This window comes from Sander lucioperca, chromosome 2 (assembly GCF_008315115.2).
Source record: "Sander lucioperca isolate FBNREF2018 chromosome 2, SLUC_FBN_1.2, whole genome shotgun sequence".
Taxonomy (NCBI): Eukaryota; Metazoa; Chordata; class Actinopteri; order Perciformes; family Percidae; genus Sander; species Sander lucioperca.
In genome coordinates, this window is record NC_050174.1 from 20,245,004 (window position 1) to 20,265,708 (window position 20,705).

General features: G+C 41.7%; 1 protein-coding gene across 6 annotated transcripts; it reads right to left on the reverse strand.

Moving 5' to 3' along the window:
* Positions 1–1,800: 1,800 nt before the first annotated feature.
* On the reverse strand, positions 1,801–19,398 carry LOC116063249 (zinc finger protein 646-like). 6 transcript variants are annotated; one of them, XM_035998967.1, is made up of 7 exons: positions 19,161–19,398; positions 16,116–16,369; positions 15,474–15,726; positions 11,393–11,482; positions 8,456–8,638; positions 7,490–7,621; positions 1,801–3,814 (listed from the first exon to the last, which is right to left on the reverse strand). In XM_035998967.1, exons 1-7 carry the CDS (start codon positions 19,293–19,295, stop codon positions 3,647–3,649), a joined length of 1,215 nt encoding a protein of 404 aa, XP_035854860.1. In that variant the 5' UTR covers positions 19,296–19,398; the 3' UTR covers positions 1,801–3,646. The 6 variants fall into 6 exon arrangements, with proteins under 6 accessions (XP_035854860.1, XP_031173995.1, XP_031173999.1 ...); XM_031318135.2 differs by having other exon boundaries at positions 7,442–7,621; XM_031318139.2 differs by having other exon boundaries at positions 7,490–7,624.
* Between the last annotated feature and the right edge of the window lie 1,307 nt (positions 19,399–20,705).

A 20,705-nucleotide genomic window follows, 5' to 3' on the forward strand; every position in this document is an offset into this window, starting at 1 on the left:
TTTTCCTGATGATACCACTTACATACTTTTACTTAAGTACCATTTTCAATGCAGGACTTTTACTTTTAATACTTTAAGTACATTTTCCTGATGATACCACTTACATACTTTTACTTAAGTACCATTTTCAATGCAGGACTTTTACTTTTAATACTTTAAGTACATTTTCCTGATGATACCACTTACATACTTTTACTTAAGTACCATTTTCAATGCAGGACTTTTACTTGAAAGAGTATTTTTTATAACGGGGGTTTGGGGGGTCTTTATTTGTGTATAGAAAATAATATTTTTCATATCCCCTGCATGCCCCGCGAAATCTTTGCCGATGTTTTGTATGTTGTTTAAAAATAAAATAAAATAAATGTTAATCACAAAAAACATTGCTTGCCTGCTTTTGGTAAGTTTGGTAAAGAGTACTAACGTGGAGGAGGTGAAGACGTAGCCTATAGCAGGCTATTTATTTTTATATTTGTCAATCATTTTGATCACTTTCGCACATACTGTATATATAGGCTATATATATATATATATATATATATATATATATATATATATACACACTCACCGGCTACTGTTATTCAGTAGGCCTGTTCAGCTGTTCGTTAACGCAAATGCACAGCAGCAGGAGAGCACTCCTCCCGACAAATCTGCAGCAGCTGCCTGATCACGTGATCCTCCGAGATTTTGGTTCATAATGAAATGATGGCACGTTTTATTCATTCACTCTGATTTATGTGTCTGACGTATAGGCTACAGACATAAAAGGTATAGGCCTACTTAAGTTCAAAGCCCAACAGACAGACAGACAGACACAATTTTTTTTAAATGTCCTTTTGAAAAATAAATCCTGTTCACTGATCTTATATTTTGCTTCATTTCTAGAGCAAAATAAGTTAAAACTTGGAAGGGTAATAGGAACAATAAAAAAAGCAATGGACATTTTACATACTATAAGTTAACAGGTGTTATTTTTTTATCTAATACTGCACACCAAAAAGAATTCATCAAAATCTGTGTTGTTGCCAGTCATTGACATATCCCACACTGTGATAATCAAAGAAACTCGCCCTAGCATTTAGTAATCAGAAAATAATTCATGCTTAGTGTTTGTTCTCCATAGAGAGAAAACAGTGGCAGAATGTAAACAAACTGGCATTTGAAGGGGTTACAATTCTGAAAATGAATAGATTTTTGGTAGTTAGGATCACGAATGGAAGTAAACGATTTATCTCAGTGAAAGTGGAAAATAATGTTATGTATTAATTTCACAGCAGTTTTTTTGACATGGACAATTTTGTCCTCTGACACCAGAGCAACGGTTTTAAAGGGATGCACAAAAGGTTAATATTATTAGGGGTGCACCATTCAGAATAAATGTACTTTTTGTTGTGCTGCATTTACAAAGTCATCCACAGAAAAATGTCTGAACTGTCACTGTGGCTTACTCTTCCTCAGACAGAACATAAATAAGAAGTGGTGTAAAGTCCTTATGATTACATTATTATCTATATATAGTCTATTTGAAATGAGATAAGACATGTCGCCCTCTGGTGGCTGTTTCCAAATTCTTCACCACAGAGAAATGAACAGACTATCATCCCACAGACAGAGGGTTAGAACTGAAAAAGACGGTCACTTAAACAGTAGCTGACAAGCTGTTAAGCTCAAGATGAATTCCATTTCCGTGTTAAATATCTACATGCATCTTTTTCGTTGTCAGAACAAAACAAAAAAAAAAAAAATCTACAGGTACTAGCGACTAGATGGTCGTTTACATAAGAGAAGCAGCACTGATGGTGATAATAATAAAACATTTTATTTGTATAGCACTTTCTAAATACTCAAAGACACTTTACAAGGAGAGAAAGCAACAATGAAAACATGTCATGAATAAAAATAGAAACAACTTTAAAAAGAGAAAAAAAAACAATGTCAGTAGAATTGTGGGTATTTCAATGAACACCGGGTTAGCGAGATAACGTAACAGAAGTAGATAATGAAACCACGATTTAACTGGTATTCATCAAATTGACCGTTTAAAAAAAAAACAACCGTTTATGTGTTTATTTGCAGTTATCTGGCCAGTTGGCTGCTTATTGAAACACCCCGCAGGTAGGTGTTAACTAAATCCATCCTGTGAGCAGTGAGACGCAGGCAGGACGTTTTTCTACAGGAAAAGCAACACTGGAGGGTGTGGGGAGTCGGGGTGGGGTGGGGGGGTAGTCCAGAGCTGCAGACATACTGTGTTTTGGCCACTGGAGCTTCCAGATGCAGCCGTGATATGGGCTCAAACGGGCCCAGTACTGCTGCCAAGTCACTGGGGGGGGGGGGGGGGGGAATCATGTGCGTGAGTCGCGATGAGGGGTTGATGTAAGGCAATGTTACATCTTTACAGCCGACACAGCTCTAGACAGAGGGTGGGTGGGTGGGTGGCAGACACAGTAATAAGTATACAGCACTTGTCTTAAAGTGCTTTGAAGTGAAAAGGAACAAACGTGTTAACAGTCAGTTTGGAACAAAAAAGGGATGGAGACTTGTACTGTTTATCTTCTAGATTTGATTCCCAGCAAACATATTATTAAAACTACAATAACAACAAGTCAGATGCAAGTTTTTTTTTAGAAAAAAAAAAAAAAAAAAAAGAAAAAAAAAAAAGTGAGCTTTCAGTTGTGTGTTGAGAGAAGGTAACCACACCAAAACGGTCCTTGTGGGGTGGTTGTGGCTGGTTAACATCCAGGTCCTTTTTCCAACGGCTTCAGTCTTCAACAACACAGAGGAGCCCAACGGTACGTGTACGTGTCAGCGCGTCCCGCAGAGCAGGCGGCCGGCTTCGCGTCCGTCGTGGTCCTCGCTGTTGACGCTTGGAGATGACAGGTGTGGGGACTGGGACGTCAGGGAGAAACAAGAGAGGAGAGAAGAAAAAAAAAAAAAAAAAGGAAACGGCTTTCGGAAATACTCATGACACCTCCTAACGCACAATATACACAATCTTCATTCTGGAGCACGTTGAAAGGGGTACGTAAAAATAAAAGGTTTCCCCCTTCTCCTTCTAGAAGCCTCATTTGACTTAAACGTTTGGGTTTTATGTTAAAAAAAAACAGACTGAAGGGAGAATTTTTGTCACATTAACTTTTGACAACTTCGCGCCTTGGAATCCCTCGTTCAGGGTTCAGAACACTCTAGATAAAAAATAGCCTTTTGTTTCATTTAACATGTGGAGAAAGGGGGGGAGGGGCACTATTCATAATGGGAAGGATAGATATTTTCATAAGTAGAGTAGGAGAGGAGGATGGGGAGATAAATTCTTAGTGAGAGGACAGATTAGGGGACAGACATTTTAACTTATATATCCAGTACATGGCATAGATCATACAAGAGGGTCAAGGCAACACATTTTTTTTTTTTTTTTTGTTTTTAAACCTAACTACTCAGTAATCAATCTCAACTAGTTCTCAATGGTGCCCTTCCCCAATCCCAAACACAACGTTCCAACGGAAAGGTGAGGCGGATGGAGGGGCGTCCAAAGTCCTCCCTCCTTGATGCTGGGTCCGAAAAGGGGTGGGGAGAATGAGGAGGGCGTGTGGGGGTGATGGTGGACGCGACGTGAAGAGGGGGGGTGGGTGGGGGGTGGTTCCCAAGGGTCTCATTGATTGTAGAGGGAGCGCTGCTCCCAGGGCATGGCCTGGATGGTGCGTGGCACGGGGGAAGGCTTGAGCGTGGGCGCTCCGTTCGGATGGAGGGAGTGGCCGATGGGGTTGATGGTGGTGAGGGGACGCTGGGGGGCCAGAGAGAAAGTGTCCTGGTGCTTCGGCTGTAGGGGGGGGAGAGAGAGAGAGAGAATGGGCAGAAGAGTAAAATATCAGTGTCAGCAGAGTGACTTGTCAGATTGATAACTGTTTGATGCACTGGTGAAGTTCAGATGGATGCTGGGAAAATGCCACACTGCTGCCTGAGCAGCACAGCAGCCGGCAGGAAACAGAAAACCGAGGGTTGACAGTGAAGGTGGAGTTTGAAGACAAGACAGAGAACACGGAGAGCGGAGCTGCACACATCTGAGGGGAGGAGTTCAGATCCCATGAAGTGTGGTTGAATGAGTAGATGGCGGTCCGCACGAAAATATTGTAAATATAGCGTGCACTTAAACTGATTAGAGATGGTCCGAAAACCATTTTTTGCTTCCCGATACCTGAACTTGCGTATCGGCCGACACAGAGTACCAATCCGATACCAGTGTGTTATATATTTTATTATGTTTTAACAACTGTATTCTACTATCCCTGTATGGATGTGATATGATTTCTATATCTTTGTTGTCGGTCTGGCTCAGGTTAAACTCTTTGTGAAACATGAACAAACAATGAACGCCACAGAACTTTCTTTTATTATCCAGTTTAACAGTCAGTTACAACGGAAAAAGAACATAAATAAACTACTTTAACTACTTTTTCTTTAGGGCTTTATTACGTGGTATCGGATTGGTGCATAAACTCCAGTACTTCCCGATACCAGCGTTTTAGGTAGTATCGGAGCCGATACCGAGGTATCGGAACATCTCTTAAACTGATATAGATTTTTTGTCTAAAATACATTTAGCTACTCCAAACTGGGGGCGTGCCGACCGCCATCTACTGTAGCTTAACACTAGTCTGGATCAACGGGAGTACATTTCCAGGATAAAGCCTGACATCCGGCGCAGGCTTTGTCCCTCCCATTCTGCTCTCTGTGTGTTTTCCTTCACTACGGGAAATGACAACAAACTTCAAGCTAGCAAGCTACACGCAGCTGAAAATGGCAATCTTTGAAGAAAATTTGGATCGTGCAATAAAGCAGGTCTGCTTGGTTCTTTCGGGGAATGATTGTAAAGATTTACAAAGAGTATGTTTACGGCATTTACTCTCCAACTGGGACGTTTTGGGACCGATTGGTGGGATTAAATAGCTCACGTTAGCGTATTGCGTGAACGGTTAACTTCAGTTAATATTATATGTGCCGTTTTCTTTTGCGGGGTTTAAATGTTCCACCAAAACAAGTTCCTTCCCGAGACGATTTTGCAGAGCCGCCGTCGCTGCGTCCGGAGCGTAGCGCCGCCCAAGACGATTGTGATTGGTTTAAAGAAATGCAAACAACCCAGAGCGTTTTTTTCCTTCTATCCCAGAATCTGTGGTGTAGCCAGACCTTACTCCACAGCGCTGTGGAGACAGGGCTGGCAATGCGCAACTAGTAATACGCTGACTATGGATAAGTACCTCATACAACCACACTTCAAAAGATCTGAACTAACCCTTTAAGGATTCCGACCTTTCTCTGAGGGCTTCACGGGATGTCTGCAGGATTGCATTCTAAATGCAGGTAACTTAGGCGACAATTTGGTCTTGTGTGCTCTGATTAATTTGGCATGCAGTTAACACACCAGTCATAATTTAGTTTTAATGAACTCAACTTAACTCCTGACATTTGCTCACCTGTTTTGGAATAAGGAAATAACGGAGTAACAGGCAAACTAGCTTTAAAAGGGACATATTTTCTTTTTAACTAAGGCCTGTGCGGTGGATCTAATTAATAATATATAATGTGAAGAGTGACTTGTAGTGTTAAATTTGAGAATGGAATTTGGTGTGGTGGTAGCCAGTCCTTTTGAAGAACTAGTTATATTTACCAGATTTGCAGTTATTAAATGTTGTAAAAGAAAGAAAGATATGCCATGAAAAGTTGTTTTTTTCATGCAAACCTTTTTCCTTATTAAAAGAGAAAGTCAAGATTAAATTATTATGCATATATTATATTTTTGTTGTGTTATGTTCCACATGACTCCGATCTGGATGCACTAGTTCCATTCCCCAGCACATAAAACCTCAGATCACCTCAGACTTTTTGTTTTTTGGACCTGCAGACTCCAACGTGAAAACTTGAGGAATCCAATTGTAACAATTGAAGAATTCTATAAACTTGATGCCTCTTGACCGCTTAACCAGAGAAGGCATCAGAAATAACCGTTTCAGTATTGCCAATATGTGAGAAAATATAACTCATGTGCAGCCCCTTACTACAACTACAACATGTACAACACCAAGGGGAGTGAATGATTAGTGTCAAAGAGTGAAAGGCAGAGTTAGCGGCACAGCCCCAAGTTAGTAGTGTCTTTCCGCCAGTTCGGAGCCCATGGACTGGCTTTTAGTCTGTTGCTTTTCTTTGCTGGGCACCGTGAGCATCGCTTCAACTGTTATCCTCAAACTACGCTAAAAGTTAGCTAGTTATTAGTACTACTAGTCCCTCCTATTCAATCTATTGGACGCCACTATCAGGAGGCCAATATTGCTACCAATACTAATGAAGCCTGCATTGTCTCGGAGCCAGGACTGGGGGTTAAATGGACCCCTTAGTGCTCATCTACATGCTTTTCTTGCCCCTCATGTGTGGACCTCTACACCAGGTCAGCTCTACAGAATAATATCAAAATGGTGCGACAATCGATATTAGACATATGTTAGACTAATGTCATTTTCAATAACAACACACTATGAAATATGGATGATAATAGGGTGATCAGGAAAGTGCACCCGGTTGATTTACCAGGGTTTAGACTTATTTATTTAATCAGTATTTTGCATGCACTACTAGACCACCATTATTATTGTTCTTAAAAATGTAAAAGTGGCATTTTTATTTGGTAATGACAATCAGCTGCTAAGACAAGCACTGACTTAACACTACAGCTTTAAAAAGGGACAGTTTGACAAAGATAGGCTTTGACTGAGGCTTAGATCTACCCAATAGTCAGACTTCATCTAAATTCATCTGTTGCCCAAAGCTGTCTAGCTCTTGACTATATCAATTCTATATATTGTCTCCCCTATATATACACTTGTATTGGTAGTTAGACAGTACAGTACATGACTGCTTGTGCATGTCATTTTCCAGCCTCGTATGCAGCAGCTCGACAGCCAGCCAACACTGAAACACTAACGGACTCACCACTTTGTAAAAAAGACACAATCTACTCGTTATCTTTATCATAATGGCCACAAAATTAACCTGGCTACAGCTGCTAACATCTAAAAGTGACTGTGCACTTGGATATTTTAATTGTCCTGTCACTATACTCCCCTCCCCCCCCCCCGATGACATTGTAGAACATGGCCCTAAAAATATTTGGAATAAAACCAGCAGACTAAAAGCCAACGTTAAGAAGACAGCTCAGACTGTGTCCACCAGGCGTCTCTACAGATGGCAGCACTCAGACAAAGGGCCCCAATCTCCATCTTAACTCACTACTGCCCGTCCTCTCCACAGGCAGGAGGAGGAAAGACGTGAGCTTTGAGCAGAGGCTCCTGGTGGACACACTCAAATGTTAGTCCCTCTCTCCTGATGTTAGTAGCCAGACAGGGAGAAAGGCAGCTAGGCAGCGGGCGGCGGGCGTGTGGCGGTTTCTCTCTCCTACCATGGGGTTGGCGCTCAGCCTAGTGTATCCCGAGCTCAGCTCCTTTACCTCAGGTACCAGGGGCTGGAGCAGGGAGTAGGAGGAGGACGGGGTGGCACTGGAGGAGGAGATGTGTTTGTTGGAGGACGTGCTCCTCATGCTCTGCTGGCTGCTCTGGGAGGACACCGAGCTGGGACGGCCCTGCTGGGACAGACAGAAGCTCAACACACTCTCCCGTGACAGCAAAACTCCCATTAAAAGAACCCCTATGATACTCCTTTTCAGTGTATTTCATGTTCACATGCTATGATGTTCAATAAAAATGATTGTGTTTCTCATTCTGCATTCTGTTGGTCTTATAGGGAGGTGTGTTCAGGTGCATTCTTGGTGTAATGCTACGTTGAGGCAGCGGAAAGTGATCGCGCCATTGACCAACAAAAACCTGGTCTAAAGTCAATAACGCAGCATTTCATTGTTATTTTAACGCCTGCTTCACCAAGTGGAGTTTTGGTGGTATAGTGCTCGTGCCATATACAATATGATCTGCTTGCTTTCACTTCAGGCACAAGCAGATTAGTTTCTTCTCCTGAAAAATCTCTCCTTCCCGGTTAGCAAATCCGCCATCATAATAGCAATGTGCTAAGGTACAAAAGCGCCTCGCTTTTAAAGGGAACGGGAGGTGACACTCTGATTGGTTTATTGTATGTTACGCCCAAAACACACCTATGAATTAATTAAGGCACTAACCACAACCCTTTTGAACCATGCGCTTGGCGCACGGACCCCTTTTTCCGCCGTTAAACTAGCAAAAGTGGATTCGTACGTACACACCCTAAACGCACTAAAAGCACGGGCTGTGCTTGCTCAGGCAGCACCTATACGAAAACTGTTTGGTTTTTTTTGTACTTTGCACCTCTATTACATACACACAAACAACTATATAACACTATAAAAGATGGGAAAAAAACCCCAAAAAGCATAACAGGGGTACCCCAGTGTTTGCTCCGGCCCTGGAAGCTGGTTTCTCCTCCCTACCTGGTGCGGGTCAGACTGGCTGGTCACACCTCCCTGGGACATGGGGGAGACGCAGTGGGAGGGCAGAGGTTCCTGCTGGCCGTGTCCCCCATGCGGCGGTTGCATCATGGCATTAGCCCTGTTCTGCTGTTGCTGCTGCTGTCGGCGATGACCGCTGCCATAATTGGAACGACGACCACCAGACTGGATGGGAGGAGGGAGGAGAACAAGAGGTGGACAGAGGAAGACGGGAAGGAGAGGCATTTTGTAAATCACGTCAGTCTTTATGCATGCCAGTAATGCACATAAAAGATAAAAAGCAGAGGAGAGGTGACATATGAATGTGATGAACTCTTTTGCTTTCCACACGGAATTCCGTTGCTTCTTGTGCCGTTTAATGCAAATGTCTAAAGTTTACGTATTTCAATTCTGTCTAATTACCTTTCACTAACCTACATTTAAACTAGGCTTAGGCGATCGCTAACATTTTTGAAATTGTCCAAATTGTGGTTATTCGAGATCGCTGACGAGACGATCTGATCGCCAGTCTGACAGGCTTGCTACATTGAACACGTAACATAACATACTATGGATATGCAGAGCGGCTTCCACTTTTATCAATAGGACATATTGCGTCATTTCCGCTTGACGATGCTTCTGTGTTACTGACCGCGTCTTCCTTCGGTAGCTCAATGCAGTTGATTTTGTCATATTCTTCATTACAGCGGCTTATTGGCCACTTTACATCGAAACCTACGTTAGTTTACTCAAGCACTCACAGGCTCTCTCCTTCTAATAGCAACTTTCTCACTAATCCCATTAGTTCTGGGATTAGATTCAGTTCTGTTAGCTACTTTAGTTTAGCAGTTAGTGATGGTTTCTCTCGCCTTCTGGTCTCTTTTGATTTGCAAGTCAAATGTTTAGCCATTCCTTTGCCTGTGATAATTGTACATGTAATAACTAATTTGCCGTGTTGGAGGCAAGGCTCCGCATTAGGAAAAACCCGATCGTTAATGTTAGCTGCCGTAACTTAGCCACAGCAGTCGGTGCTGACCTAATGTAGCTCCCGTTAGCCGTCCCCTGGCGACAGCCAGGGAGGCCGGGTGACTGCCCAAAAGAAGCACAGCCCATCAGGTGTCAGATCCATGGAAAAAGAGTGGCCAACTGGGTTGTAATTAACATTAAGAATTTCAAAACCACTCCTCCCTCGCGCTGATTAACGGGGCTCAATGGGCGGACGTACCGCTCCACCAGAAACATTAGTAGGGCGCATATACTTATAGATATTATTTATAACATCTTAGTTGTGATCGTGAGTTAGTTCCAATCGCTTTAATATTGCCGTAGAAAAAAAAACAACTGCCCATCATTCCTTTAATAGTCGAGATAAGACCTGAATGCCAATGGGCTCAAGACTAATATTAATTAATATATATATTAATTAATTAAATATATATATATATATATATATATATATATATATATATATATATATATATATATATATAAAATATTTTATGAGGGGATGGGGTGATCCAGTTGTACACACACACAAACATACACTCACACAAACATTAATTCTACCCAACCTAGAAATGATAACTATACAGACTGTCAACACCAACATTAACATGAATCCAATCTATGTCTATCTTCTGTAACCGTGACAACTATAGAAGATGCTTGCCTTGCCAATTTGTCCTCTAACCCTGACAACTATAGTATTTATGCGGACATTAGTGCTAAACCTAAAACCTTCTCTACAGTAGACCTTTAAACTTTATCATCAACCTCGTCATGCAACATTTATATGTTTTTACGTTTTAAAACCAAGGTCTTATCTTCGTAGTTCGTAGTAGGGGTTGGGTTTACATTTTACAGACGAGGTTCCCCGTCAAGACAATTGGACAATATGTGTATAGGGACAAGGGAAACAAATACTGCAACTGGTAACCTTACAATGCCACATACATAACTACATCAGTACTGTTTTAAGACAGACCTGATGCCCTTAAATCAGCACTTCAATTTTCACTTTAGAATTTGTTGTTTTGATAAACTGGATGTGTTCAAACCCAGTGATGACCTGTTGACTTTCAGCTGTATCAGGGCCACATATCCCACTAGAAAGCTGTGGGCTGTGTAAAGCCCTTATCGACACCCTGCATTTCTGCCATTCTCTGTGCATTCTGTATGTCTTAATAATTAGTTGGAATTATATCCAACGTTTTTTTTTTTTTAAGATGTAATGGTCAGACCTGTTCTAGTCTCACATTGCCAGACCTATCTCCACAGCGCTGTGTCAGTGCTGGAGTATGGTATGGCTACACCACCTGGATAGGGGGGGAAAAAAAACGCTCCGGTTTGTTTGTATTTCTTTTAAACCAATCACAAACGTCCTGGGAGGCGGTAAACCCCGATAGCAAGAGAGGAGGAACATTTTTATGGGCGATTTTCTTTTTCCTATTGTCTCGTTCTCAGTTGTAAAACAGAAAACGTTCCCATATACTCAGAACGTTCCCCTGGGTGCTCCGTGTCATCTAGAACATCTTTTCCATTGTCTATGGAGCAGTTCCACGGTTTATACTTGATGACACCACGTATTTGAGTTTTAGCACTCCAATTTTGGGATTTTGGGAGAGAGTTGTTCATGTTTACTAACATTTTTGGACTGTCTGACCATAGGAATAACATAACAATTTTGAAAAAAAAAAACGAAAAACGTGTTGAGTTCCCCTTCAACACTGCTGCCAGTGCAGTTACACTGAGACAGATGACAGCACCAAGGGAAAACATTTGCAGAAACAAAAAGTTTGCGTTTTTGTTCTGGACCATCGCATTTAACACTCCTGTACAAGTTGGCCCTAACCCACAGCTACAGTTCGATCTGCTGACTCTGCCTCTCACACACACGACACACACACACACACACACATGCTCACTCACGCTCAAACCAACCTGGTTTTTGGCCGCGGCGCTGCAGCGGTGCTGGGCCAGGTCCAGCATGGTTCTGTAGCTCTTAAAGCAGGACGGGCAGTTGAACCGGTTCTTATGAACCAACCCCACCAAACACAGACACACACACATACATTTGGATTACTATACCTGTGAGGAAAATCCACTAAATTGTGTTCCTTCCCTAACCCTAACTCTTTCCCTAAACTTAGCCTAACCCTAGTCTAACCCTGACTCTACAGGAGGGCTACAGTATGTTACATGCACACACTTCATATAAGCAAATACAATGAAATATGCCTTGGCAATTATGCATATTTTCAGACACTCACACATACAGTGTTTCTCCTCCATCTGCGGTGCACCGCCAGTTTTGAGTTTTAACACGCCTGCCACAGAAACATTCATAATGTCAATTTCATTATGAAATGTTGAATTGATTAATAAACTTGTTTCTGCTGGCGCACAAGTGGACAGACAGCAGTTTGTTTCCATTGTTATGTAGAGTTCCAAGAAGAGTGGCCTAGAAGGGGGTTTCCCAATCTGTATTTCTATTACTATTTATTCTTTTCATGGTATAGGTCTACTCAATGGGATTCAACATAGAACCAAAATACTCTTCTGGAAAATGTACCCTTAAGTCTCAGCCTGAAGTGATGGAGAAGAAGCCAATCAGGAGGAGTGAATCATAGCAGTGTTGTTGCAGTCGGAAGCAAAACACGGCACCATGGTTTCTGAACTCAGAATCGTAAATTAAGCTAGAATCCAAAAGTGAATTAATGTAAACAGCAGATTGTGTTTTCAGCTCCATCAACGTCATAATCTTTAGCTTCCACCTACCGTTACCGGAGCACATATACGGTCATTTTTGGTGTGCTATTGGCAGTTTCCTGTCAAAAGTACCCGGACGCAATTCATTCGTACATTTTTTTTCACTGATGATTTAACTGGAAGCATTGTTCGTGCCCAAAATAACTCCTGCCACTTGGCAACAGTTACAGTTAGCAGTAGACCAAAAAATACATACGATACAGTTACATCACACACACACAACAGTGTTGTATACCGTGCAAATTTACACCAAGTGGTGTGTAATAGACATTGGTTCTATTAAGGCAGCTTAGCCTTCAGCCTGGAGCTCCCACTACTAAGCCCACAGGGTCTGGCTCTTACAGTTAGCACAGTCATTCTCCATACCTGGTATGGAGAATGCAATTATTAGGGGGAGGTAGAGGAATCTGTCTTATGTATTATGCATTGTAACTTAATTACACTTAAAATAAAAACCATCTTGCTGTTAATTACATAGTTAATAATAATAATGTATTGCAGATGAGCCTCACACTACACACAGTGCACAAAGAGCAGAACAGAGCATCATATCAGCCACACCACACAGACCATCACACCCTCACACCCAATTAACATATCTGTTACAGCGATACTTCAGTGGTATTAATTAGGGGTGTCACGGTGCTCAAAATCCACTATTCGATTTTTTTTATTTTTTTATAAATGTGGTAGAAGGTCTTTTGCAAGAACAGTTTGAGTTTCCTCAGAGTTTAAGGTGCAATTGAATGCACCATTAGTTAACGAGGTGCACCTGACGGCAGCATGAAGTCCTGTCGGAGCCCACATGCTTTACGTTCGTTGTTTGTTTACATCAGTCACTCCTGGGGAAGGCAAAATGTTGCCACACCGTGACTTCAGGGAGGCAAGAGGATTTTCCAGTTCTGTTGTTTCTCCGTCATCTCTGACAGTGGCCATGGTGTGTGGATCAGCTCAGCTGCAGGCTACCGGTAAGCTTACGTTACCCCGTGTCTTTAGCTGCATGCCACCAGCCGGTAAGCTACGCTGTGTCTGTTGTCGTTTTTTTGCTTCGGACGTGCGCAAGAAGGCGGGGGTGGAGAGAAAGAAATACTGGGGGAAATCGCCAATCCTGCTTTTGATAGTTAAAATCAAAAGCTCATTTCGATTTTTTTCCAATTTAAAATAGAAATCATGACACCCCTAGTATTAATAGTGAATTTTAAGTATGTAGAAGTGTAACTTGAAGTTCCTTTATAGACGTATGATATTCAACAGTGGAGCTGTTGACATGAGATGCCAACATTTAGTTAATTATTTATTGAAAAGGGCTTGGGAATCAATGCCAATGTCTGAAGTTTGTAACGAGTGCCACACACTTTTCACCAGATATTTGGACTGTAAAATCTGCTGGGAATAATCACTAGAAAAAAGCAAACGCATCAAATATGCAACAGAAACATAATGATTTAAGTTACTATACATCAGGCATTAGACCTTTTCTTATAAACATGGTAATATACAGTACTTCTGCTTGATCTTGGTAGGGAAGAACCCTAGTTTCTGTGATTGGTCAGACCCCACAGTCTGACAATACATGAGGGCGCAGACCCCCCCCCAAGCAGACGTCTAATGGAAATTAGTCGTCTAATACTAACCTGAACATTCAAGTTTAAAATTGAAAATGCTGTAGTGATGGGGAAAGTGTGTCTGATACATATTCAATCAACAGTTAGGTAAATCGAAGTATTTGATTAAATACTGTGAAATCTTCAGCTGAGAAGTTTATCGGGGAAGTTCAACAGTGCCTAGCATAGCAATAAATGTAACAATATGTCATTTGAAGTCGGAAACTGGATTGCTGACATTCAATATATTAATTTATTATTTATTGTGTGTATTAATGTGCAGCAAATGCACGGCTGAAAATAGTCCAACAAATGCACTACGTTGAGTAACGCTTGTTAAAAACTACAGTGGCCAGCCGTAACTGAAATGACCAAGCCTTTTTTTTAATTATTATTATTATTATATGAAACTGTATATTTGTGTCTGAAATACACAGTTAATGGTAGGCTTATACGCACACATCTACATCCTGTGAGTCAGACTAGATGTCAACACACAGAGAATTGTTAAACGATTGCACTGATCAATGTAATTTCCGACTTAACCTTATACCACTGTTAGAAGATTGAGACTAAAGCCGTTTATAAATAGAACAGTAAGAGGAAAGAGGAGCACAGGAAAAGAATTCTTACACAGGAACAGCTGATTGGGGTACAAAGATTTTGCTCATCTCTTGGAAACTGTGATTCATAAACTTGATCGCAGTGTCAATGACATTCAGGAAGCAAAACAAAACACATGCTAAATTTTAATATCTAAGTACATGTAGGTCTGGGTACCGAACTTCGAAACCTTTAGGCACCAACCTAATTACCTCCGTAGTATTGAGTAATTTTTTTTTTTTTTTTTTTTTTTTTAAAAGCCCCGTCATTCAACACCAAATTTTAAAACCTATGGAGAAATTGTCATCAGCGTCAGTGAGCCAATACACATGCAGCATGCTCCTACCAAGATCTAACAATGCTGCTGATTGGCTGTCTAACGTTACGGCTGTTTTATGGTTCTGCGGAGGCTCCACGCAGAGCTTTCGCCGTAGCCTACGCAAGTGGCCTGATGTTTATACTTGTGCGCTGGTGTGTGCGTCCAGTCGGCATGTGCGTGTGGGGAGTGTGTGGTAGAGCGAGGGATCAGTGAGAGAGTGACGGCGATTAGCTTCGAGCAAGTACCGACTCGAGTCATAGTGACAGAAACAAAGTGTCTCCCCTGTGCTTTCTGACCACGGTGGGAAATCTGGAGCAGGAAAAGTTAACCCTCTCCCTGATTTCATGTTGTTTATGGAGACGTGTAGTTAAATTTTTCGAGGGGTGCACATCAGGCTACGGTGTGGGGTCTGGCGTAGGTTTGTGTCTTCACGTAGTATAAATCAGCCTTTAGACGCCGTAGAGGAATGCAGCGAAAACACTATGTTACGCACAGAGACAGGGATTTGTACCGTAATGTTGCAACTCCTTTTTGTTACAATAGCTTTTATGAAATTTGTATTGAAAAAAAGGATTGTTCAGGAACTGGTATTGAATTTACGGTATCACTACTGGTACTGCAAAATTACTCTCACGGCATTGTTATATTAGCAGCACTAATGCAGCCCAACACATACCATGCCAGGCATCGCCCACTCTGTTCACAGCACCGTCTCACACAGACTCACCTGGTTGGTTGTAGCAGCAGCAGCAGTGCAGCGGTGCTGGGCCAGCTCCAGCATGGTCCTGTAGCTCTTGCAGCAGGAGGGACAGTCGAAGCGGTTGGGCCCGTCGTCGTGGATCCTCTGGTGGTTACGGAGGTACCGGGCCAGACGGAAGGCCTTCCCGCACAGGTCGCACATGTAGCGCTTCTGACCGTGGATTCGCATGTGGTTGCGCAGGGACATGTAGTTGGTGTAGGGCTTGCTGCAAAAGTCGCACCTACGTTTTGGAGGGAAAAAAAATTTAGTGTGGAGGTTAGAGGCGAAAGGGGGTAAATGATAGGGCTGTATGGCCAATAAGCCGCTGTTGTTGAATGTTTATACTTATCAAAATAAATGACTTTTCCCCTGCACTTCTTGTATTTTCCTCATTGTTACATAAACATACCGAACCGTGAATTTTGTGCACCGTTACACCCCTAGTTAATGACATCTCAGACATTTACCTGATGCTCTCCACTCACAGTGACCTACAATGCGTGAGGGGGTAAGAGCTGTGTCTTATTCAACAACATTTTGGCATCATAATAAACTGACATTAATGGAAAACCTAATGCCTGGAATGCAGGAATATCGTTACCGTCTATGTGAAGAGTCTTGAGCCCCTACCTGAAGTCTCCAGTCTTGTGGGTGAGCTTGTGGTTGAGCAGGGAGCTGGCGTGCTTGTAGGCGCAGGTGCACATGTCGCAGGCGTACGGCCTCTCGTCGGAATCCATGTCGTCTGGCGCCGTCGCCGCTGTCGCCGCTGCTCGGGACTCCAAGGAGAGACTGGAGCTGGAGAGTGACGCTGAGGAGAGACTAGAACTGGAGAGGGCTGCCGAGGACGTGGGGAGCTGATCGCACCAGCTGATGGTCGAACTCGGCTGTCACAGGGGAGAGGAATACTTTCACTACAGAATACATATATCAACAAGTCATTCACACTTCATTTTCTTGGTGACTGGAAATTTCCTTAAGAAATAATATTTATATTATATATATTTTGTCCCATCCCATTTAGAAATACAAAACACTTTTTTCTACACAAGTTTTAGTATAGAACTTTGTGGTCCAAAGTTGCTGTTAACAGAGAAGACATACTGGGTGACAAGAATATATTTGCACGTGCAACTGAGTGCATACATGACAAACTATAAGACACATCTTCAGATCGTGTTCCATAGATGATAGGGACACGTCATTCTACCAAGCCCTACTGTGGCGAGTAGACTTCAAATTTAAACGTTAAAGCTTAACCCTGTCGAGCCATAGACTGCTTGTCAGGTGAAAACTATCTGGAAGTGTAAAGCTGTGAAGAAAAGCAGCTCAGCACCACGGAGAGCAACTCTGCGTGGGCCGAAAACTGAGAACACGGCCCAATACCAGCATATTTAAGACCCCATCTGACCAAACCTGAATGGTGCTGCTAAATGTCAGACGCAAAGTAATATCATTGAATTATTTGTATCCAGTCGAAACCGTTAGCTAGCCACGCTAATGCAAAACATCTGTATCTTTAGCTTCTTTTACTGAGCACTGCATCTACTGCAACACGTGACCCAGACTCAATGAATGGAGACAGAGAGAAATTCATGAATGACATTGGAAAACAACCTACACCCTGAGCTTCTCCCTGCACAGCTCTGACATGTCTGCAGATGAAGACGCTCACTAAAAAAAAAAAAAAAGTTCTTAAATGGTGCAACGCCATTATCTTTAGCAAATACGCTTTCTATGTTTGTTTAGTATGTTGTCTGAGTGCTCAATGTAACCTAACAAAACACATGCAAGTTTACAACAACACAAGAAAATTAGGAAGTACACAATCAGAGCAACCACTGCAAATTGAGCAACTCACTTGTCAATTTGAGAGCACAGAAGTCCCTGGCTACAATATTAGGTACGCCTAAATAATCTCATGCAATCCAATACATCAGCTCTTCCACACACTCTACCTTAAATCTTATATTGGCCAGGTTTTGTTAAAACTTTCCGAGAGCTATTAATCTAACTGCATGCGAGCGATGGTGTTGTACCGGACTGCGTTATGTTTAAATACGTTTCTAATTTTCTTCCACCTTAATGTATGTAAATGGGATGGGCAAACATTAGAAACAGCTCTCAATATAATGTAGTCAAGTTCAACATCACTGCAAACTAAAACCTAAAAAAAACACTAATTTTAAAATTTAATTTTAAAAATATTCAATATAGTTGAATAAACACCTCTCTGACAATGTCAATCAAAACTGAACATTATGTTTATTAAGGTAGAATGTGTGGCAGAGCTGTTGTATTCAATTGCATTAGATTGTAAAGGTGTTCCTAATAAAGTGGCTACTTTAGTATAGAAACACACTGCAATTATAGAAACACAAGAAAGACCCTGGACACTTCTGCGGTTAGGTCTGCCTCTTGGAGCATTTGCTGGCGTTTCTGTATTTTAAGCATGCCGCAGATGTGTGGTCAAATTTGGAAAAGGCATTTTTATATATATATAAAAAGGGCCGGGGAGTAAAACTGCTTAACATTGGCCTCTTAACCACTACCCTAGCACTGTACATAATGTGTGAAGGAGCTCCACAGGTCCATGGCCGAGATGGGGGACACTGAAGACATCCATAGTCACACAAAAACAGAACGACCATCAATGCAGCAATGGGTATATCTGGGAAATTTAACAACTCAGTGGAATTAGCTGAGATCCCTGTACACACTGTGTGACACATGTATACCCATTTAACTCGCATGTGTGGGTGTTTGACAGCTAAAGCTACTACCATAAAAGTAGCCTGTATGGCTGCCCACATTCAAATATGAAATAATGGCTAAACATATAAATTAATGTGTGGGTTTCTGTGTGAGTTATGCAGATAATCTGCTCGCCGAGAGCGACCATGAATGAACCCCACAGTCTGGCATCACAAAGAGGTCTTTCAAAGTCCTCCGCGGGGCGTCTTCCGCTCCCGTTTCCTGTGGGACAGCCTGGTCGTGTTTACTTTGCGATGTTCGCTAACAATATTGCAGACCTCGTGCATACACGTCTGCTTTTTTCTGCTCAAATAAACCCTCTACGGTCCAACGATATTGGAGCAGACCTTTCAAGCCATTCTAAACAAGGTGTTACCCAAACAAATCACGCTGCCTTGTTTTGCACGGGCTCTGGTGCTAGCTAACCGCGCTGTGTTTGGCTTATGCAGCCAGTGTTGTCTGAACTAAGCGTTAGCTTCGTGATGCTTGGCTACAATAACATGCATTTTTATAACCCTTCGGTGTATCTTCACAACACAGCATGGGCATAATGCTGGACATACAAGTCCATTGTCACCAAACCCTTTATAGGAGTTGTAAGAGATACAGTATGCAAGAGCTAAAATTTACTAGCCACTTAGCACGGCAGCTAAGAGTCAAACCAGCTAGCTAGGCCATGAACCGCTCAGCATGACGATTGTTACGTTAGCAAATAGCTAGCTAACGAAGCTGCTCTGTAACATAACCTGCAACTTAAGACCACCCAGTGTTGCCGAACTGGAATTAAAACACTGGTTTAACAAACACGTATCAAATAGAGACTTCCCCCGTGCTATGTTAGTCAAATGTTGCCCCATTAGCCGTTTGGTATTTATCGGCTGGACTCGTTAGCTAGCTAACGCTGGTGGCAGCTGGCTTTCTTACTCCGGAGTCGTTGGGATCCTTTTTCCAGAACAATTGAGAGCAGTGGCCGAAAGACTCTGTTGATGTCACATAATTCACTCCGTTTCTATCTTGAAAGTCTCCGTGTGTGCTGCCGGTATTTGTCCTGGCGTACATCGTCGGTTTTCGGATAATTCGACTTTTTCGGGCTGAAAAGAAATAGGGCCGCTTTGTCGGGATCTTCTTCCGAAAAGAAAAATATTTCTTCTGTGAAATGAGCGTTTTGGCGGCGGACATATCCAAGCATGCGGGGCATTACTGCCGCCTACTGGACTGGAGTATGACAACACATATTGTATGGCTATTTACCAGCTTCAATCACATTCACAATCACATTTTTAGACATAAGATACGCTATGTATAAGACAGAAATACGCATAACTTGTACAAAAGACTAATGATGTTTTAAATATCATTATTTTTCATTTAATGCTACTTTTTACTTCTGCTTCACAGCAACTCAGAGAGAAATATTACACTTTCACATGAATCTGACAGCTAGCTATTTGACTACCCTATATTTAAATCAAGATTTTACATACAAAATGTGAGATGATGTAATACAATATTACTCAATAAACCACCCATAAATATACATATAACATGATTATAAGGGTGTACATAATAGCCTAATGTATGAAGAAGTGTTTTGATAATGTTACATTCTTTTATATTTTGCTACATTATACAAAATATTTTTATTGCAGGGATTTTAGTGTTAATTACTCTTTTTTCACACACTTTTTTCAGTGTGATATCAAGGTATCTCTACAGTCGAGTCATCTTTATTTATACAGCACATTTAAAACAACAGAAGTTGACCCAAAGTGCTTTCCAGTCGATGCAGATGGGTTAAGATCTGCCTCAATACAGGTAAACAAACAATATTAAAGAAATGGAAGGTGCATATCAAGCAGTAATACAAAAGTGTTATGCAAAACAACTAGGTAGAAAGAGAGAAAACTTTACTGAATAGTGTGTAATAGTGTTAAAACAGACACATAGAAAGGGTAGGCTTAACATGATAAAACCAAAGTCAAGTAAAGAAATGGGAAGTTAGAAGAGAAGGAATAAAATCAACAAAAGATTAAAAAGCAGTAAGAGGGCATTAGAAATATGATTCTATATGATTTCTACAAGGCCAAAAAGCTGCTAAACATGGGTATTTGATGGTATTTAACCTGTAATCCAACTGTAGGTTAATTCCTAAAAATTGCCAGTGCCAGTGCCAGAAAGCCTGCGTGTCTCCGTCAAAACATGCAACACTCTAGGGTTCTACTCGCAGATACTAGAAGGCTATTTGTGTGCAAATGTCAAAGCTCTTTACACAAACCATGTATATAACTAAAGACGTTTCTGTAACAGTCTGTGAATATACATTAGCGTTTGGGTGTTGATGATGGACTCATGAATGTGTTTACTGGCTGTAAATCTTCTCCACTGCTGCTCTTTATTGCAGGGGATAATGATTATTTCAGCATAATAAATGTGCACCACCTGATCTGTGGTTTGATACAAAGGTCACAA

Coding starts and splice junctions, on each gene's coding strand:
- LOC116063249 (XM_031318130.2), bottom strand. CDS start 19,295: ATGTACGCCAGGACAAATACCGGCAGCACACACGGAGACTTTCAAGAT. Junction 15,727..16,115: donor CACAAGACTGGAGACTTCAG/GTAGGGGCTCAA, acceptor TCCAAAACGTAG/GTGCGACTTTTGCAGCAAGC. Junction 7,625..8,455: donor GCCAGTCTGACCCGCACCAG/GTAGGGAGGAGA, acceptor TGTCTGTCCCAG/CAGGGCCGTCCCAGCTCGGT.